This window comes from Garra rufa, chromosome 17 (assembly GCF_049309525.1).
Source record: "Garra rufa chromosome 17, GarRuf1.0, whole genome shotgun sequence".
Taxonomy (NCBI): Eukaryota; Metazoa; Chordata; class Actinopteri; order Cypriniformes; family Cyprinidae; genus Garra; species Garra rufa.
This window is the reverse complement of record NC_133377.1, coordinates 5,501,846-5,524,240: the sequence shown is the minus strand read 5'-3', so window position 1 is coordinate 5,524,240 and position 22,395 is coordinate 5,501,846. Positions and strand designations below refer to the sequence as shown.

At 34.5% G+C, this 22,395-nt stretch overlaps 2 protein-coding genes across 2 annotated transcripts; one reads left to right on the top strand and one right to left on the bottom strand.

The window, feature by feature from the left end:
* The first annotated feature begins 5,384 nt into the window (after nt 1–5,384).
* LOC141289211 (tripartite motif-containing protein 16-like protein) lies at nt 5,385–11,740 on the top strand. Its single transcript, XM_073821305.1, has 7 exons — nt 5,385–5,507; nt 5,591–6,185; nt 6,377–6,472; nt 6,598–6,831; nt 8,500–8,653; nt 8,758–8,820; nt 9,012–11,740. The coding sequence occupies exons 2-7, from the start codon at nt 5,595–5,597 to the stop codon at nt 9,548–9,550; spliced, it is 1,677 nt and encodes a 558-aa protein (XP_073677406.1). The 5' UTR covers nt 5,385–5,507; nt 5,591–5,594; the 3' UTR covers nt 9,551–11,740.
* On the bottom strand, nt 11,138–19,280 carry tmem106bb (transmembrane protein 106Bb). Its single transcript, XM_073821308.1, has 8 exons — nt 19,127–19,280; nt 16,892–17,105; nt 16,704–16,767; nt 16,413–16,572; nt 14,677–14,817; nt 13,814–13,863; nt 13,675–13,728; nt 11,138–12,458 (listed from the first exon to the last, which is right to left on the bottom strand). The coding sequence occupies exons 2-8, from the start codon at nt 17,094–17,096 to the stop codon at nt 12,329–12,331; spliced, it is 804 nt and encodes a 267-aa protein (XP_073677409.1). The 5' UTR covers nt 17,097–17,105; nt 19,127–19,280; the 3' UTR covers nt 11,138–12,328.
* Nucleotides 19,281–22,395: the final 3,115 nt, after the last annotated feature.

Here is a 22,395-nt window from a genome sequence, read left to right as displayed (position 1 = left end):
CAGATAATACTGTTTAAAAATTGAATTTTTAACAAAATATGTATAACAGTAAAGGCTGGCATCAGCTATTCAGTGTTAAATCATTTTTTACACATGTCTACGACAAAACAAATGGCACCGGATGTAGAATGACTCACCGAGTGCTGTTTTCTGTATATCCGCTTTTCTGTATAATTTATCGGCTGTTCCATCAAACAAAAATGTTAGATGGCCACATTATCAGTGCATTAACTATAAACATTTTACTTAAAGAAACAGGATTCATATGCACTGTACATTGCTTTGTGTCACACATCAAAGATTTCTGAGTGTATCATGGTTCCTGTGTGTCGCTAAGATCAAATTTGCCTATGGTAGAAGACCGGGTTCTCACTTTTGGCAGGGACACAGCTGCATTCACACTTATAGCAACAAAAAAAACAGTCAGCTTTTGCTTTCTTCACACACAAATGTTTTTTTTTTCTCTCTCTCTCTCTCTCTCTTGCAGTATTGCAAAAACTGAATGCAACAAGTTGTTATATGTTATATGATGTCTCCATGTATCACACATTGAAGATTAATCAGAAATGCATGCGTCTTTTCATGCTATATGATCATTCCAAACATAAGTGCAAAGAAAAATATTTAGTGTTCCAAATGACAATTATTTATGATGAAAGTATGTATGAAATGGTTTTTATTTTAAAAAATTAAATAATTGTGCCCATTTCTTTGCAAAAATTATCTAAATTTAGCTAAGATATAGCTACAACTATATTTTTAAACATATATCGATAACACTTTACAATAAGGTTCATTATTTAGCATTTGATAACTACTTTAGTTAACATGAACTCAGAATGAATAATGCTTCTATAGCATTTATTAATCTAAGTTAATGTTAATTCAACATTTACTAATGCATTATTAAAATCAAAAGTTGTGTTTGTCAACATTAGTTAATGCTCTGTGAATTAGCATGAACTAACAATAAATGACTGTATTTTTATTAACAAATGTCAACAAAGATGAATAAATACTGTAGTAAATATTGTAATACGCAATTTGCTCATTGTTCATTCATGTTAGTTAATAATTTGGGCAAAACTAATGGAACCTTCTTGTAATATGTTACCAACATATTTTTAAAAAAATATATAAATAAAAAAAAGTTTATTTATTCATTTACACAGTAAAAAATGTCCTGTAGAAATTACAGTAACTTACTGGCAGCAGTTTGCCAGTAATTTGTACTGTAACTTACAGTAACAATACTGTATTTATGTTTACAGTACTATTTATCTTGCTGTAAATGTATTTACAGTATGTATACTGTACTTTTACTGTTTTTTACTGTCAAATATACAGTAATTTTATGGTCTTTTCTCCAGTAATATATTGAAATAAAAAAAAAATATATCATAAAAAATAAGCAATGACAATTGTGTAACTTTTAATGTTTTTAATTGTCCAATTGTTATCCTTGCAATGACATTCAAATTTTCACTCATTTTTTTAAACTGTATTTGGGTTTACAGTAAATGAAAAATACTGTATTTTAATGGAACCAAGAGGATATTTCCCATAATGCAACTTTAAAATACAGTAACATACTGTATAACAGTTCATATTACAGTTAAATACTGTATAATATACAGAAATCGTTAACAGTGTAGTATGTTAGTTAGTTGGTCCAGAGAGAGTTTGGATATATTGGATTTATAGTTTTTATTAATATATTAAATTGGATTTTAAATTTTATTTTTTCAGTCTATGTAGTTGTTATACATTTTTATTTCACTTTTAAATATTTTTTGTAAGTTAGACTAAGTTAAAGTTAAACTAAAAGAAAATTAAATATACTTCCTTGGCAACTAGTGAATTTTTTTTGTATTATTTAAATTTTATTTTTCTTTTATTTTTTATGGTTTTAGTTTTAGAAGCTGATACATATATAATTTTTTATCATATACTACCAGTCAAAAGTTTTTGAACAGTAAGATTTATATTATTTTTTAAAGAAGTCGCTTCATCAGGCCTGCATTTATTTGATCCAAAGTACATCAAAAACAGTAAAAATGTGAAATATTTTTACAATTTAAAATAACTGTTTTCCATTTGAATATATTTTAAAATGTAATTTATTCCTCTGTTTTTAGCATCATTACTCCAGTCGCATGATCTTTCAGAAATCATTTAATATTCTGATTTGCTGCTCAAAATTTTTTTTAATTGTTTTTATGTTGAAAACAGCAGGGCAGATTTTTTTTCAGCTTTCTTTGATGAATAGAAGGTTTAGAAGAACAGCATTTATCTGTAACATTATAAATGTCTTTATTATCACTTTCGATCAATCTAAAGCATCCTTGCTAATTAAAAATATTAATTTCTATAATTTCTTTCCAAAAAATGTTACAAAAGATTTTTATTTCAGATAAATGCTGCTCTTTGGATCTTTCTATTCATCAAAGAATCCTGAAAAAATGTACTGAACTGTTTTACATTTTTTTTAAAAAGTAATAATAATAATAAATGTTTCTTGAACAGCGAATCAGAATATTAGAATGATTTCCGAAGGATCATGTGACACTAAAGACTGGAGTAACAATGCTGAAAATGTAGCTTTGATCACAGGAATAAATTACATTTTAAAATATATTCAAATAGAAAGCAGTCATTTTAAATAGTAAAAATATTTCACAATATTACTGATTTTGCTGTACTTTGGATCACATAAATGCAGGCTTGGTGAGAAGAAGAGAATTGTTAAAAAAAATATTTAAAATCTTACGGTTCAAAAACCTTTTACTGGTAGTGTATCTTTTTTTTTTTTGGTCACTAGAAAATGTCCATACTTCCATTTGTGTTCTATATGATTATTTTAATGAGGTTACTTTTATTTTAAAATAGAAGAAGAATATGTGTTTAAACATTTCACTGGTCGATCTTTACAGAAACAATATCAACTGTCGTTGAGTATCAAGTGTCATTTTAACTGAAAGTGAGAAAATTTGTGTTCAAGGGAAGTTTAATTACAGCCTAAGTCCAGTCAATCGTATCTGTGGCATGCTGCCATCGAGTACCACAGAAAAAAAAAACTAGAAAAAAATTATTGTTATGCATTTCCAACGAAATTTCTCTTGGGTGAAGTTTGTGCCAAGTCATGCACTCCCTTCCTGGTACCATACGTTACCATGATTTAAAATAAATCATTGCACAGATAAGACTATAGTAAATGATTACACCAAATCTCAGGCTCGCTTATATAATGCATATAATTATGTTTATGATAATTATGTGTATGTGCGCCACAATTGCCCCATAGAGTTCAGTGGTCTCCTCACTTGCAGTTCAGTCTCCATGACAACCATCATTTGAGGGATCTGTGCTTCGGACAGATCTGGGTCTCTGTGGATCTGTGAATGATAAAGCGAAACCTCATTCCTCAGCTGAAAATTTGATCATGTGCTATAAACTCATCAGCACATTATGCAAATCCTCACATAATGAACAACATCACTCAAGGGGCCTGTGATGAGACTCATAACTCCCTCTTGTGGCAAAACAAACTCAGTTACAAGTCATCAGTGATTAAATGTGAGGGTCTCCACAGGCCATAAAGAAATCATTCAGGTTGTGATTACTAAGTCCTGTTCTTCTTTCCTGTATATGTTCACATTTGCATCTAGCGAGTGATACACTGGTGAATCTTTATAAAAGTTTACCAGTGCCTATAAACAATTCTGCAGTTTAAAAAAACTATATTTAAAGAGACAAGCGATAATTATAAAGAGTAACTGAAAAGAAATTACGCCTCTTACTGGCAGTTCTGTCTCCATGACGACTATTGTGTAATTTGTCTATGCCCCTTAATACGTGCCTTTGTTGCTAGCTATAGAAGCGTACTCCCTGTTTGAAGTGCCATTGTGTAAACTCTAAATAATGGTTACGGTAAGTGTTGAGGTTATGAAATAACACTAATTAGACTGTGGGTTATAATACCCAATTGTACATTATTACTTTATTGTTGTCATGGTAAAGCCTCGGAAATGAAACTCTCCTAAATACGTGGAGCTATTTGCGCACTTCAATTACATTTACTTTTTTAGAGAGAAATAAAGTGCAGAATAAATTCACAGAATAAGCATGTATTTTAAATACATATTTTTATAATGTTATTGTAAAATTCTCAATAGTAGTGTAAAAACACCTTGTCAAAATCAGCTCTGCAAAATATCAGTTCATTTTATCGCATGGGCCCTTTAAATGCAAATGAGCTCTGCTCGCCCTGCCCCTCTCTGCTGAGATTGGGGATTAAGAGCTGTAATGTTTACTTTAGCCACATTTAGCCGCTTTATCGGCGAAACTTGCCAATAAGCACATTATTAAGAAAGGTAATTTGCAAAGATGCATAAAAACCCTTATACTCATTTCTGCTGTGGGTGAAGCTGCATCATGAATGATTCACACGAACATAGATTCATATGTAGATCGGGATCGGCGCTTTCCTTTCAAAACCGAATGTAACGTTGTCCTCTGCCTCAAATGTCAGGAGTAAATGACGACTGCCATGTTCATTATTACATCCAACAACAGAACAACTCAATTGCTCAATAAGAGTCTTCCTCTGCACCTGAGTCACACAATGGCAATCGTATTTGGTCTGTTTCAGCTCGGTGAGGGCGGGTCTAAGGTAAGACAATCAACTGTGTTTCGTCACAACAACAAGAAGCTGAGAATGACCTGATTTTAAAAAGAGGATATTACTTTTAAAGATTAAAAAAAATACCACTAGGTGGATTTTTATCATTGTAGGGTGGTTGTGTACACAAACTGCCAACACACATTAATGTTCAAACAACATGTAAAAGTCAGTTTTGCATCCAATGACCCATTTAAACAATAGAACCTATATTTAAAATGAGTATTGTGAACATACCCGATTGGGATTCTAAAAAGCATTCATTTTAACTGGTGTAATGACATTGTCTTATCATCCATGTTTTTCTGATCTATTTTTTAGCCTTTTATCTGTGTGTGCTTGTGTGTGTAAATACATAAACATATTTTTAGGACAAATTTGTACCCAGAAGTGACTGAGATAAAGATAAACAAAATCTCTCAAACCCTTGCCCACTTAAAACCTTACAAAAAATTGTCCTTTTTTTTCTCCTGAAGGTAACTGTTTCTGTTACTTTACTTATTTTTCCAGCCATTTCTTTATAAAAGATCTGGCACAACAGCGTCCTCTAACGGTTGGTTTTGACTTCCTATTTTCACAAACTGGTAGTTTCGGTTTCTTAAAAACAGTACCAGGAACTGTTCGGTTAATGCACAGAAGAAACCTACTGAGCTTTTTCTGTTCTCTGTTTGTCTCTCTCTCTCTCTCTCTCCTGTTATGTAGCTAGTTAATGACTTATACAACGATTCAAATTTTAGATTTTCCAGCCAGTATCTAAGTTGGGGTTTTCAGTCAAGTAGTGATCTTACTAAACGAAGCAGCTGTCACCAGAGGTCCAATTCTGCAGGTGAGTCACATATTAAAAACCGTTTTGTACATTTTTCTCAAGCACACATGCTGATTAGCTGTGTCTCTGTATCGTGCGTGCAGTAAAATGGCAGAAGCCAGTATTTCAGTGGCTCAGGATCACTTCAGCTGTTCAATCTGTCTGGATCTACTGAAGGATCCAGTGACCATCCCCTGTGGACACAGTTACTGTATGTGTTGCATTGCAGACTGCTGGAATCAAGATGATCTGAAGAGAGTTTACAGCTGCCCTCAGTGCAGACAGACCTTCAGTCCAAGACCTGCTTTAAATAAGAATGTGGTGTTTGCTGAGATGGTGGAGAAACTGAAGAAGACTAAAGTACAAACAGCTCGCCCGGCTCCCTGTTTTGCTGGACTTGGAGATGTGAAGTGTGATGTTTGTACTGGGCGAAAATATAAAGCTATCAAGTCCTGTCTAATGTGTCTGGAGTCTTACTGTCAAACTCATTTTGAGCGTCATGAGGAATTTCACTCAGGTAGACGGCACAAAGTGATCAATGCAACTGGACAACTGCAGCAGATGATCTGTTCTCAACATGACAGATTGATGGAGGTTTACTGTCGTACTGACCAGTGTTGTATTTGTTTGCTGTGTACGATGGACAAACACACAAATCATGATACTGTCTCAGCTGAAGCAGAGAGGACAGAGGAACAGGTATAAACTTAAAACATAAAAACAGACTGTTATTACGCAACAATAACAATAATTATAAAACCTTACCATACCATTTAAAACAAACCATCAGATATGTAAAAAAAAAAAAAAAACTCCCCATTGAGACATTTCTAGTCCACTGAGGAGGACTGAATGTTTCATTTGTTTAAAGTTATTTATTCATCCCTCAGAAACAGATTGGAGAGATACAAGGAACATTCCAGCAAAGGATCCAAGAGAAACAGAAGGAGCTTCAGGAGCTTAAAGATGCTATTAATATTCAAAAGGTTAGACTAAACAAGTACCATACTTTACCCAGTCAGAGAAGCTCAGTGTGTAAGATGACTTTCCAGTCCCCCTGCACTGTTGGTTAATCTGAGTGAACGGTCTGATTGTCTGTGTGTTTTAACAGAGCTCTGCTCAGGCAGCAGTAAAGAACAGTGAAATGATCTTTACTCAACTGATTCACTCCATTGAGAGAAGCTGCTCTGAGGTAATACAGATGATCAGAGATCAGGAAAAGGCTGCAGTAAGTCGGGCTGAACAGCTCATGAAGCAACTGGAGCAGGAGATTGATGATCTAAGGAGAAGAGATGCAGAGCTGGAGCAGCTTTCACACACTGACAATCACATCCATTTCCTACAGGTATTATGCCCCTTTTTTAAAGGATGTAATATTGGTCTTGGGTGTCCCCAAAATGTGTCTGTGAAATTTCAGCTGAAAATACCCCAAAGATCATTTATGATAATGGAAAATATAATTTTGGGGGTGTGTCTAAAAAAAGAGCTGTTTTGGTATGTATCTCTTTAAATGCAAATGAGCTGTATATTCCCTGCCCAGTCTTCAAAAGAAGATTTAGCATAATACATCTCTGCTTTGCATACCTACAGCAATAAACAGTCGGTAGAAGCAACATGGCTTAGAGTGAAAGAACCAGTGTTCAATGGCAAGCCGTTTTAGCTTAAAATATTCTTAATGTTACTCGTCATAATTGTATTTTTAATAGTAACAATTCAATTAGAGAGCTCTATAATTAAATTCCTACTAGTAACAATGCCAATTAGAGATCTCTCCAAATCAATTTTTACTAGTTACAATTTAGTAATTTAATTAGAGAGCTCTGCAATTGCATTCTTCTTACTGGTAAGAATTTAATTAGAGAGCACTACAATTAAATTCTTACTAGTAAGAATTAACATTTTAGAGCTCTACAATTCAGATCTGACTAGTAACAATGCAAAACAGATTCGCGATTACACCCATTTCCCTTTTTAAATCCTGCCTGTGGTGATACACTTCGAAATAAAAGTCCCTTAAGCATGAATTGCTTGAATGACCATAAAAGTGAGAAGAAAGCTTGGATATGTTTTGTTTTTGAAAAATAATATTTAATCACTACATTAAAAATCGTTTCATTCTTTAAAATGTATTTATTTTATTTATTTTTTTAATTGGGAAAGACATAAAATTATGATATTACTTTGGGGTAATATACTTAAAGGTTGTATCAGCGATTTCTAGCCTGAAACATAAAGTGCCAAATTCAGCTGACCTTTCTGCCCCATAAATTGTCTGTGAAAAAACCGCGTCTCTCTGGTCAGCCTAGGGTCCGAGATATGCCAAAAAAACAATCGGCGCTACCAACCTTTCCACAGATAAACAAACAGTGTTCCAACCAATCAGCGTCAGGGGTTTGGTGTTGTGGACTTTCGCTCCGCCTCCCTCACATCCCTGCACCAGTAGGAAAGTCCACAACACCAAACCCCTGACGCTGATTGGTTGGAACACTGTTTGTTTATCTGTGGAATAGTTGATAGCGCCGATTGTTTTTTTGGCATATCTCGGACCCTAGGCTGACCAGAGAGACGCGTTTTTTTCACAGACAATTTATGGGGCAGGCAGCGAGCGGATCGTGAAGAAAGGTCAGCTGAAATTGACACTTTATGTTTTAGGCTAGAAATCGCTGATACAACCTTTAATTAGGTGATATTTTGCTGAGTGTGCATTTGTGCTGGAACCATGGCTGGTTTTGGAATGTCTAAAACCGCCAGTAGGTGGCAGTCCAAACCTGTCTTAAATGAGTGATTCATTAAAAATACAGATTCATAAAAGTGAAATTCGAAACATGAAATATGTTCCTGAGACGCACAACAGTTCTGTTCTGACTTTGTTTGGAATTATTTGTGTTGGTGAAACAGAGCAAAAACAGACAATACTGTGTCCAAATGTTTTCTTGTGCCTAAACAGGTGCAGTTACCTTGTGGTTAACTTGCACATTGATTATTAACATCTATTTTTTGTTTGTCTATGTAGAACTTCCAGTCTATCTCTGTTCCACCTGCATCCAGTGACAACATCAGTGCCACTTCTCTCATCTTTTATGATGATCTGTCTCTATCTGTCTCTATGCTAAGAGGGAAACTTGAATACGACTGCAAAGAAGCAACAAAAAATATATTTGGCAAAGGTAAAGTACTGGATATTCATTTACATAAAAAATTTATCATGCACCATATAATGTACAAATAAGAAAATAGCTTGTGATACACTGTATATGTCTCCTGGTTTCAGTAGTGGCATACATTGAAATTGTTACTGCCACTGAACTCAGGACCAGAGAAGACTTCTTGCAATGTAAGTGTTACTATTAACGCAAACTTAAAATATATATGACTTTTCAAAATGAAAAAAATAAAAATAAAAATTATTACCTGAATTCTAATTTGTTGTTATTAGTTGTCTGTCTACTGGCATATAATTTCCTGCTTGTCAGTATTTATAGGCAGAAATATAAAAAAGTATATTATAATTTATTTTTCAATCAGATTCCTGTCAGCTCACCATGGATCCAAACACTGCACATAAATATCTCCGTCTGTCTGAAGTCAACAGAGTGGCTACATTTATTGGGGTTGACCAGCAGTACCCTGATCATCCAGACAGATTTCATGATTTTTCTCAGGTGTTGTGTAGAGAGAGTATGTGTGGACGCTGTTACTGGGAGGTTGAGTGGAGTGGGGTGGCTGGGGTGGGAATATCAGTTTCATACAAGAGCATCAACAGGAAAGATGAGGGTGATGATTGTGCATTTGGATTTAATGATCAGTCCTGGAGATCGACCTGCTCTGACTCCAGTTATGTATTCAGACATAATCACAAAGTGATTAAACTCCCTCTATTCCACAGTTCCTCAAGAATAGGAGTATATGTGGATCACAGAGCAGGAATTCTGTCCTTTTACAGAGTCTCTGACACAATGACTCTCATCCACCAAATCCAGACCAAATTCACTCAACCACTCTATCCCGGGTTTGGGATCAATTTAGGATCAACAGTAAAACTGTTATCTTCAGAGATTATATGAATAATAGTGTCATATTACAGGTTTAAGCTTAACGGGTGTATATCTGGTCAGCATATATTTCTTTCCAAGTACAGTTGAATCTGGATTGGAGACTGTACTCTCTATGGGGGTAGAATTGTAGCATCATTTCAAATAAATAGATTATGATCCACAAATAAATGTAAAGAGATTAACAAAAAAATAAACTTAGAATTTTAGAAATGCCAATTAAAGGGTTAGTTCACCCAAAAATAAAAATTAGCCCATTATTTACTCATCCTCCATGCATCCTAGGTGTATATAACCAATACATTCGAAGTTATAGTAAAAATTATCCTGGCATTTCCAAGCTTTAGAATTGCATAGATGGGTGTTTCTCTTCATCAGTCCAAAACAAGTCTAATAAAGTGCATCCAGCCATAATAAAAAGTGCCTCACACGGCTCCGGGAGGTGAATAAAAGCATCCTGTAGCGAATCGATGCATTTTTGTACGAAAAATATCCATATTTAAAACGTAATAATCACTTTAATCTAGCTTGCGCCGGCTGGTCGTACACGGAAGTAGTTCTGGGCAGATGATGTCATGTAATACGTCGGCATTGCGTATGCGCCAATGAGTCTCTCACAAACCAACATTTGTTCACAGGAGCAAAGTTTCCTTAGTTTCCTCTTGGTTTCTATCAAAATCCTCTGACATTTTTCTTAACAAATCATTGTTTTTAACTTCTAATTTGTGACCTGTGCTGCGTTTACCTCTCTCCACGGCACGTTCTTGTTCACCACTTCCAAGTGGCGCATACGCACCGCCAACGTCACACATCATCTGCTCGGAACTGCTTCCCTGTACGACCAGTTGGTGCAAGCTAGATTAAAGTGATTATCACATTTTAAATATGGATATTTTTCTTACAAAAATGCAATGATTCACTAAAGGAGGCCTTTATTTAGGCCAATAGTGTGTATTTATTGTTTATTACTCCAGTCTTAAGGGACACATGACCCCTCAGAAATCATTCTGATATGCTCATTTCCTGTTTAAAAAACATTTATTATTATTATTATTATTATTAATCAATACTGATTAATACTTTTATTTAGCAAAGATTATTTAAATTGACCAAAAGTGAAAAAACATTAAACTATAAAAATATAAAAATAAATATCATGATATTCTCCATATGACCACTAAATAGCAGCAGATCATCATTCATTGTCTCATTTAGTCTATAATTTAATAATTATAGATGTAATAAATGTTTCTTGAACAGAATATCAGCATATCAGAATGATTTCTGAGGGGTCATGTGACACTGAAGTAATGATGCTGAAACTTCAGATTTGATCAGGAATAAAATACATTTTAAAATATATTCAAATAGAAAACAGCTATTTTAAATAGTAAAAAAAATATTTCACAATATTACTGCTTTTGCTGTATTCTGGATCAAATAAATGCAGGCTTGGTGAACATTAAAAATTTTACTGTCTAAAAACTGTTTACTTACTATTTTGACTGGTAGTGTATGAAGATACAATAAATTAAGAAAAAAAAAACACATTAAAAAACAAATTTGCTATTCCTTTTCATGTTCAGTAATAAAACTAAATTGACAAGTGACTCAAAACAGGTTTATTTAATGGAAACCAGTCAGCTTTATGTTATTTCAGTGTATCTCTAAAGCAGTCCAAACCACTTTTCTCAACAATCACAAGTGTTACATACAAACATGTACATCAAGCCAGCAGTTGTTATGAACTGCATAAATGCCACATTATGTTAGCAGCCACTTCTATCACAAAGTAAATAGACCATCTTTAAGCAAAAATAATCTGTGGAGTTTTTTTAGAACATGATTAAAATGTTTAAAAATGTAAAGTTCCAGTCTGAGGAATGTTAAAAATGTTATCAAACTTCTCTCAATCTAAACATCACATCTAGTTTTAATGAGCAAACTTCTACATTTCTGTAAAATGCATTTCAATTATGAACATTATAGGTAATCTGAGGGAAGGATCATCTCATACTATCCTCCATCATGCAAGCAGCCGGATGCTCTCAGATCCCAGTGATTGTTGCTCTACGTAATTAGTGCTTTATCAATTTGCAATTGGATGCATCTTCTCGTGGAGAGATTAACAGATTATAAAATGTAACAATGAGAAACTTTGCTATCAAAGTGCAAACAAAATAAATAAATAGTTTTACTTTTACCAACTTGTGCACTATCTACACTGACATTCCCTCCAGTGTCATGTGATCCTTTTGTATGAAACACACACATAGTATCTGAAAGACATTATGTAATGCTGCTTCTGAGTCTGAAAAAAATCTGTGAAACGAAGCATTAACAGCAACTAGAATATTTCCATTGCAAAAACTTCTGTTAGGGTGTTTGGGTTAAGATCGATCCCGTCACTGAAACCAAAATTAATGTTATGTTCCAAATTATAGAAATAAATATAACAACCCAAAGCCCACTTGGTCATCAAATACATCATTACATCACTTTAAATACTACTTGAAAACAAGGGAACTTTGTCAAAATAGAATTTGTACCGTCAACAAACGATTCAGTTTGGCAAAGTGAACTGGAATGAGAACTACCAGACCTTGCAATGTTCATATTGCTTGGAGAACATGGACAATAAAGTGCATCATTTGTGAATTGCAAACAGCCTGACATCTAGTGGTTAACTAGCAGAAGTGCAGTAAACCCTCAACCAGTTTTGCCGAAACAATGACACATGGAGTGGAGCGGTGAGGGACAGGGTGAAGGGTTACACTATCAGGCTCAGCTCTAGCCTTCCAAAGGAGTATTCACACTGTACTCATGCAGAGCAGTAGTGTTTTCTCCACAATCCACATACTGGTACATCTCCTGAGACACCTGCTCAGCATGGCCAAAGTACACGGTAGTGACGGTTATCCTGCAAAACGACAAGCCAAATTAGTAACAAGTAAACCAAGCACATTACAGGGTTAGTTTACACAAAAATTAAAATTCTGTCATTAATTACTCACCCTCGTGTTGTTTCAAACCCATAAGACCTGTCTAGGGCTGTCGCGGTTAAGGAATTTCCCTTGCGGTAATTTTGAGTGGCTCAGTAGCGCGGTATGCGGTATTACCGCCATATAATTGTGTGTAGGCTGTTACAATGTAAGGTCATATTCAGAAATCAATAAACCGAAACCAAATCGCGTTGATATATGAAGTGAAGTAAACAGTACTTACATAGAAACCTAGCCAGTAAGAAATGCAAATTTTGAAGAAAAATGTCAGAAATACTTAGAGGCTTTGCATCTGAAATCTTCGTGTATATAACAGTTAGCGCGCGCCCTCGAGTCTGACTGGACAAGAGACTTTCTGTCCGTATTTCACCTGCGTGTTCTAGGCGAGCTGTCAGTCAGTGCAGTTTCATTTTTACGCCACAAGATGGAGGCAAGAGACTATCTTTGAGTAAGTCTTTAATCCGTTCATTCAACTACACGTTCAAAAACGCTTATTTATTCAAAGAGAGACGTAATGAAACACGATGTTAAAATCATTTTAACTTTAATCGCCACTTTTAAAGGCTCAGCTGACCAGCAGAGCACCGATGTTAAGACAGAGATTTCACTTTCCTTGGACATGACAAGCTAGTTTCACATACATGCATGACTCGATCTGAAAGACAGACGCAGGTAATCGCACATGGTCAGTCGATCTCTCTCTCATTCGCTGTCTGTTTAGGCTTGTTAAGTGCATATCTACTGAGCCTCATAATAAACACATTATGTTATCATTACTAACTTATTACTAATTTAATATTCAGCACACAGGCATTAAGTGAGAAGGGCAAATCCTTAGGAAAAAAGAAAACAGGCAAATATCGCGGTTGCTGCGGTTGTTGCATTCCTCTGCGGTTATGCACGTCAATAGCGCGGTATTGCGATATTGCGGTTATCGCGACAGCCCTAGACCTGTCAGTTGCATTGCTGTCTATGCAGGGTCAGAAAGCTCTTGGATCTCATCAAAAATGTCTTAATTTGTGTTTTGAAAATAAACGACGGTCTTACGAGTTTAAAACGAACTGAGGGCGAAAAATGATTAACAATTTTTATTTTTGGGTGAACTATCCAAAACATGTTTGGAACAATACTTACTGCATCATAACCACAATGTTGTGCACCTTGATGCTCTGCAGGGTACAGTAGTCACTGAAAAACAGAGGGAGTCTGTTCAGGAAAAAATGTCTATTTAGTACGCCTTATGTTTTCATGTATGAAAAGTGTGTAAACTTACTACATATAGCTCATTTCATCTGCAATAGTGGTGGGCACCATGTAGTCAATCTGACAAGAAAACAGAAGTATTACAAAAATAGGATCAGTGTTTATATACACTATATTGCCAAAAGTATTGGGACACCCCGTTCTAATGAACAGGTTTGACTACTGTAGTAATTTCCATGGGTACAAATCCTAATATTTTAGCATATAATGATTGTGATAGGGGATCCTTTTCTGTTCTAACATGGCAATGCCTTTGTGTATAAGGCAAGGTTCAAAAAGAAATTCAGTCAGTGTGGAAGAACTTGACTGGTCTGCAGAAAGCAAAGTCCTGATACCAGCTGAACATCTCTGGAGTGACTCTGAGCCAAAAACTCATCACCAAACACCAATGACTTATAACTGTGGGTATACTTTTTGACACTTCCAAAACTGTTGCAACAGAGATGGAAGTACAATTTATAAATACATGAATTGTTTCCATCTTTGTTGCCACAGTTTTGGAAGTGCCTTTTTCTGTGTTAAAGAAGGGGTGTCCCAAAACTTTTGTCCATATAGTGTATGTACAAGTCATTGGTGCTTGGTGATGAGTTTTTGGCTCTGAATTTAAAGTCACACCAGAGGTGTTCAGCTGATATTAGGACTTTGCTTTCTGCAGACCAGTCAGGTTCTTCCACACTGACTGAATCAATTTCTTTTTGAACCTTGCCTTATACACAAAGGCACTGTCATGTTAGAATTGAAAAGGGTCCTGTCAAAACTGTTGATAAATTAAAAGCACACAATTCCATAGAATATCATTATACGCTTAAACATTAAGATTTGTACTCATGGAAACATATCTATTTTTAACCACTAGTTTATATAAAGCTCTACCTGCTTCATATCCAGAGGGCCAATAGTGGTTATGTTGCTGATGCGGGTTTTTCCAATCACAGTCTTGGAAAACTGCACCTGGGCTGTGATGTTGGCCACGTCCACTGAGTAGTAGTTGTTGTTAGTAATATTCAATGAGTTCTTTAAAAAAAAGAAAGACAATTAAACAGAATAAACAAGCTGAATAATTAAAGCTAAAGAACAACTTCAAGAGACAGAATCATTGTGAGGGTCAGTAAAGGCTGGAATACACTACAGGATTTCAACACAGATTTTTCCCCAATTTTACAGTCTGAAGAAGACAACAATTACCAAAATTTTCTGGTTTGGGACAGTCAGAGTTTACAGATTTTACAGAAAATTGTGTAGTGTTTGATAAGCACAGACTCTTGACTTTATAGCTTCAGACTATGAATCCTTCTAGTCTGAGGATATCAGACATGTTCAATATTTTGAGCAGATTTTAGAAGAAGCATCTGGTTTCATCTGAGGCACATTTCTGCATGAGCTACCTGAAAGTCTGGTAGAGTGTGATCCTGTAACCATTTGAAAAGCTGGCATATGTATGATAACGGTATTATCAATATAGTGATATTGCGACAGCATCATGATATCATCTGGTTACATGACGATATGAAACGATAGGTCTTCCGGGCAAAAAGTGTAGTTTTTAAAATATATATTAAACTTCTCATTCTAACATAAAAGGTCTTTAAAGTTGTGTTTTGGGCCATTATGCTTTGGTATCTGTCAAGCAAACTAAAACCGAAAGCACAATATGGCTTAATCCCTTCATAAAGTCTGTTTTCACTGCGCGTTTCAAAGTTAAGCGTGCACTTCGTTCAGGTGATCAGCTTGTAATCCAGTGTTTTCTGTGCCTCAAAACGGTTCAAGAACGAGTTTAGTGAGAATTTGGAAACTCAATGGCCACCAGTTATACTTTATTTTCATATTTGCATAATTCCCAACATTTCAATGGGCAGATGATTACAGCATTTCACTAGATTTGTAGTGTGGCTCTTTTGTAAGCCAGTTTTCACTGAAGTTGGAGTTTTCCGTCAAAATAAAAGCTCCATTGCCATTTCCTGTCCAAATAGAAGCTTAAAAGTACAGTATGAATTGCTGACAGCTAGCGGTTTAAAAAGGTAACGTCACTGCAGTCCAAATGTAAAATATCTCTTTCAAGTGTAGAAATTAAAGGAAAAGAAGTATTGTCATTTCTTTTCTGTAGTCTAAAGCAAAAATAATATACTTATGAAATATTTATTTTCATTTATTACACAGTGCAATTGTTTTACAATATATCGCTATTACTGTCAAAGGAATAACAATGATATAAAATTGCTGTTATTATTATTATATTCTAATTTGTTTGGCTTCCTAAAACACCAATGTGAATGTAATTTAGATTGAGACAATATACCACAACTAAAAAAAATATATTAAATAAAACTATTTTCTTAGTTAAGAACTTGGGTTGGTGCTCTTAATTTTAAACTCTCAAAGTGCAGTAGATAGAGTAATTTAACTTTAAAATGTCTAAAAGTCTTTATTTGTCTTTTTTTTTTAAATATCGCAATAAATATTGCATCGAGGACTTCATATTGAGATATTATCGTACTGTGAGATTTTGATATTGTTATATCTCTACTCCTGAAGCAGATACACTGTAACACTTTTAAAAAACATCACTTGTGTTACGTATGTTCAGTGATAAATACTCTGCAGGAACTTACAGTAACATTCAGATACACAATGCGCTTGCTCTGGTCATAGGAAACGTAGACAGACTTCACTCCCACATAGTTGACATCAATAGAACGTGGGAACAGGAAGAACACAGCCAGGCTGGAGAGCAGCAGGCATACAATGACTGAAGCAGTCACGTACAGCTTGCTGCGAGACATACATAACATAGATTTAGTCAGAGAGCTCAATCAGTATTCGAGAAAATAAAACAAACTCAAGATCTTTAATTTAAATTACTGGTTTATCAAAACACATCAGGTTCTTTCAAGATTTCTTACGTTCTCCTTGGTCTCAGCCTTTGGTCACTGTATGGGATCAGGGCCACCAGCTGATTTTCTTGGCCTGCATAAACGTGTGTCACATGGGGTACATTTTTAGTGGGAGAAGACATCTGGGTTACTTTTAAAATATTTCTTTTACCAGGAACGCTCTAGGCGAGGTGTTCTAAACTGAGTTAGAAATGTACCTCGTGGGATCCTTCCAGTGCCTTGGCATGTGGGGCAAGTGACGCTGTCTCGGCCAGTGAACTCCACGTAAGGGAACTGAGACACGTCTCCCCCACTCTTACTTTCTTCAGTCTGCATGGCGCTGTACCCAGGCGATGAGGTCAGGCTGTCCTTACTCTCATCATGACTGGTATGCTTCGGCAGGTGGGAAAGAGCCTTCCCCATTTTTTACACCTGGTGATGAGAGCAAAGTTTTAATATGGTTGAAAAGTGCAAGTTATACTATAAAAACTAAGGGTAAAGGCAGAATGGGTAGAAAAATACTGTGCATATTGAATACCATCAAAACTATTTAGAATAGAATATTTAATAAATAATAGAATCAATCTTTTATAGAAAATCGAATAAAAAAGTTAAAGCATGCACTAATGAAACAGTGAACAGAGAATCAGAATCTTTAGAATCAAAAAGATCCTCTTTCAGAATTGAAAACAACAGAATTTTTAGAATACAACAGAAACTTTAACAGAAAAGTGAACAGAATAAAATAGAACCTTTAAAGGAGTAGTTCACTTTCAGAACAAAAATTTACAGCTAATGTACTCACCCCCTTGTCATCCAAGATGTTCAAGTCTTTCTTTCTTCAGTCGTAAAGAAATTGTGTTTTTTGAGCAAAACATTTCAGGATTTCTCTCCATATAATGGACTTCTATGGTGCCCCCCTTCCAAAATGCAGTTTAACTGCAGCTTCAAAGGGCTTTAAATCCCAGCTGAGGAAGAAGAGTCTTATCTAGCAAAATGATCGTTTATTTCCTAAAAACATTTTCAACTTATATACTTTTTAAACCCAAATGCTCAAATGAATCCGAGCTAGACAAGATGAGCACTTGAGGTTAAAAAAATATATAAATTCAATTTTTTTTTTTTTTAGAAAATAACCCATCGTTTCGCTAGATAAGGCTCCTCTTTCCTCTGCTGTGATCGTTTAGAGCCATTTAAAGCTGCATTTTGGAAGTTCAAACTCAGGGGCACCATAGAAGTCCATTATAAGGAGAGAAATCCTGAAATGTTTTACTCAAAAAACATTACAGTACATTATCTGTAAATTTTTGTTATGAAAGTGAACTACTCCTTTAATATAGCTCTTTTCACACTTTACTTGTGGATTTATATTTATATTTCCTTACGACTGAAGAAAGAAAGACATGAACATCTTGGATGACAAGAGGGTGAGCACATTATCTGTAAATTTTTGTTCTGAAAGTGAAATACTCCTTTAATCAGTAATGAAACATAATAGAATCTTTAACAGTTCCTTTAATTAAGGAACTAAACAGAGCAGAATATTTAATAAAGAATCAAATAGAATTGAATCATGAACAGAAAAACCAAATAGTATATCTAATAGAGAAATAAATAAAGTAGAAACTTTAACAGAGAATCAAATAGAAAAGTATCTTTAAAAGAGAATCAAATATAACAGAATCTTGAATAGAGAAAGGAATAAAACAGTCTTTAATACAGAATCAAATACACTGGAATATATTCGAATTTGATAATCAACTGCAGCAAGCTTTAATGGAGAGCTAAGCTGACCAGAATAAAACTAAATATTCAATAAATAATCAAACAGAATAAAATCAGAACAGAGAAATAAAGAAATTATTAATGTGAGAACCCAGAAGAGAATATTTGAAAGAGAATCAATTAGAAAAGAATCTTCAGCAGAGAATCGAATGCAACAGAGAATCGAATACAACAGAACCATAAAGGAGAACTGGATAAAGGAGCAATCGAACAGAATAATGTATTTTGAGCTATATAAAATACAATCTTAAATACATAGAGAATGAAATCGTTGATGAAAACAGAGAAGATATTAAGTCACGATCACAGCTGAGATTCCTATGGAAAATATGTGAAACCTAGCTCATTCCGTTACACGGATGACTGTATCTTATAGAATATATGGCTTAAACGATCATGACATTGTCATGCATGTTTCAGAAAGTGCAAAGTGAAAATAAAAATGACAGAAGGCCATCGGTAGGCCTGGACACATGAGTTCGTACGCAAGTAACGTAACGTTATCGCTAACTGTTATTTGCTAATGACCGGTTGGCTAAAAACAAAGCTAAGGTAAAGATGTAGCGGGCTAGTTTGCTCGAAACCAGTTGATAAATTGAACGCCTAGATAAAACCCGCGTTTGCCTCATACAAGATATGAATATTTATGTAAACGATGTTGTTCCTACCTGAATGTTTCAATGTTAGTGGGCGCTTCTGTGGTCATGCAGTTGTCGTTTATCTTTTGCATTGACATGCGCAGTGCGTCGTCTCTCAGGCTGGACACAAAATACTACAGCGAAGGCTTAAGCTCATGAATATTAATTATTAATACGCCATCAGAATGTAACCTACATATCAATGGTTGTCTTTTAGCAAGTCAATGAGGCCCACTGGACGAACGAGTAACGTAATTAAAATTAATGAGCAAATCCTTCGGTTTAGTTGGATTGTAGGACTAACAGGACTGTGATAAGTCATACGAAAAGAAATGCGATACACAATAATGCAGTTTATTTCCAACAGCTAAATGTTTGATTAACTCTCCCCATTAAAATTGAGTAAAATTAACATATACATATACATATATTAACAAATAGCTATATGACTCTGGTCTTTAATTCTTGCAATGGAAAATAATAGCAAATGCTTTGCAAATTAACAAAAGTATAACAACGTAAACAAATGCACTTATATGATAGGCCTATGTAGACATTATCAGAGGACATCTTAAATGCAGAACTCATTTGTATTTGTGTGTGCGTGTGCGTGTGTGTGTCCACCACAACGTCCTTGGCCTACATAAATTTGAAGTCCCCTAATGTATGGCAAACACAACACACATACACGTTTTAAAAATCATTTACATTCAATTTTTTTAAACTCTTAAAATAAGAGTTCACTCAGTCATAGGTAAGGTAGCATGTAGGTAATTTGTCTTTTCAATAAGAATATTAAACAAAAAATGGCAAAGAATGTTAAATGATTAAAAAATATGAAAAGTTAAAAGTTAGCTGTGATGACAGCATATTTATTTATTTATTAAAATATATTAATAAAATGTAATATATTTTGTTGTATTGTATTCTGATCCCATAGTTATAATTTAATTTATTATTTTTTGTACTTTGCAGACACTTTTGTGACCTGTAGTTGTTCAGTTTAGTTCTTTTAGATTTATGATATAGATATAGAATTACATATTGAATTACAAGAATTAGAGAATATAGAATCACGGGCAAGTTGCGTAAACTAGTCTTAAATGTTAGTTTTAACTTTTAAGTACCTTTTTTTTTCTTAAAGACCGGTCATACATTTGTAAAGTCAGTTACATAAAAAGGTAGATTGGTCTAGTTTAATTTAAGACTGATTACTGCTTGGTTAACTACTAATTGGCTCTGTAAATTCTGAACAAGAACACTCCCTGCAGTGGCTGTATAAGTAGTTTTCTTTCTGGCACTGTTATGGCAAGCCATTTTAGCTTAAAACATTCTCAACCTTATTTGTCGGAATTGCATTTTTACTAGTAAGAATTGAATTACAGAGCTCTACAATTCAGTTTTTACTAGTAACAGTGGCAATTAAAGAGCTCTTTAATTTAATTGACTACTAAGAATTCCAATTTTTGAATATTTATGAACTTAGAAACCAAAAACTCCCTTAATATGTTGACATATAAGAGGTCATTGTACTATAAAAAATATCCTGTAAGTTTCAGAACTCAAAACTTTCTCATTAGTCTAAAAACAGCTTATATTGAAGCCAGCCTGTCACAACAGGTTGTGGAATGTGACACTCTATGATGTTATAGTGTGGTTATCAACGCCTGCTTCTACAGCTCTGCCTGTTTAGCCCCACCCACCGATCCATGCACGTAGTTTAAATAACGAGGAGCAAACGCAGGTCTACACAGCAAACCAAACGATAAAGATGGCTCTGAAGCTGTGCAGTGCCAAGATGTGGAAAAACAGTATTTGCATTGCCTTCCATTTGATCCCAACATTAGAAAAAAGTGGATGAACTTTATTTGTAAGTTTTAGACTGGGAGGCAGGATTTTCAGAAAGATTGAAACTAAAAGAAACTGCTGTGCGGGTTATATTGAATCCGACAGTAATGTCGCACCACACAAATGTGAGGAACTATTTTTTTAAATGTGGTCACTATTACAGATTGTTTGATATATAATGAGTATTTATGCGTTTTTGACCTAAATCACAGCTTCTGCTTTGATTCGAACGAAAATAGCGTATCCATGTGACGCAGCTGACAGAGAACAGCATACGCTGTTTGCGTCCAAGGAATACTCATACTCTCCAAAATAGCGCTTCGGTGACACGGAGGAGACAAATTGTTGAATAAAGTTGTTATTTTGTTTTCTTTCTCATTCTCGAAGCTTCATAAAATTATGGTTGATCCACTGATGGCAGATGGACTATTTTGACAAAATCTTTTATACTTTTCTGGGCCTTGACAGTGTTATTTACTTGGCAGTCAATGGGACAGCCACAAAGCTCCCAGTTTTCATCCAAAATATCTTTATAATTGTGTTCCGAAGATGAACTAAGCTTTTACGGGTTTGGAACGACATGGTGGTAAGTGATTAATGACAAAATTTTCACTTTGAGGTGGAGTAACCCTTTTAAGGTCGGACACTGCAGGTGAATAGAGTAAAAAAATTAACTAATAGTTATAAACTTATTTACCCAGTTGATTGATTACATTGATAATTGCAAAATTTTTTGTATTACAAGTTTTCTAAAATGTTACATTTAAATAGACAAATGAGGCATTATTTAATGAAATATCTGCTAATTTGCATGCTTTTCTAGAACAAAAATCTAAACACTGCATAAAGTCAGTTTAAAAATTCTTGTTGAATTTTTTTTGGCATATGTGACCCAGGACCACAAAACCAGTCATAAGGTTAAATTTTACAAAACTGAGATATATACATCATATGAAAGCTCAATAAATAAGCTTTCTATTGATGTATGGTTTGTTAGGATAGGACAATATTTGGCCAAGATACATCTGTTTGAAAATCTGGAATATAAGGATGCAAAAAAATCTAAATACTGAGAAAATCACCTTTAAAGTTGTCCAAATTAAGTTCTTAACAATGCATATTACTAATCAAAAATTACATTTTGATAGGTTTACAGTAGGAATTTTACAAAAAATCTTAATGTAACATGATCTTTACTTAATTTCCTAATGATTTTTGACATAAAAGAAAAATCAATAATTTTGACCCATACAATGTATTTTTGGCTATTGCTACAAATATACCCCAGCGACTTAAGACTGGTTTTGTGGTCCAGGGTCACATATTAGAGTAAAGTTTTTACAAAGGGGATTTTGGGTATCTCATTTTGTCACTCCATAATTCAGAAAAAAAACTTAGAACAGACAGGAAACACTATATGTTTTTAAAAAGAATTTGAGGAATAATGTAAA

Excerpts from the sequence above, each read along its gene's own strand:
- LOC141289211 (XM_073821305.1), top strand. The coding sequence starts at position 5,595 with ATGGCAGAAGCCAGTATTTCAGTGGCTCAGGATCACTTCAGCTGTTCA. Across the intron at positions 6,186-6,376 it reads CAGAGAGGACAGAGGAACAG|AAACAGATTGGAGAGATACA; the intron begins GTATAAACTTAA and ends TTCATCCCTCAG. Across the intron at positions 8,821-9,011 it reads CAGAGAAGACTTCTTGCAAT|ATTCCTGTCAGCTCACCATG; the intron begins GTAAGTGTTACT and ends TTTTTCAATCAG.
- tmem106bb (XM_073821308.1), bottom strand. The coding sequence starts at position 17,096 with ATGGGGAAGGCTCTTTCCCACCTGCCGAAGCATACCAGTCATGATGAG. Across the intron at positions 16,768-16,891 it reads CACTGGAAGGATCCCACGAG|GCCAAGAAAATCAGCTGGTG; the intron begins GTACATTTCTAA and ends ACGTTTATGCAG. Across the intron at positions 16,573-16,703 it reads AGGCTGAGACCAAGGAGAAC|CAAGCTGTACGTGACTGCTT; the intron begins GTAAGAAATCTT and ends TATGTCTCGCAG.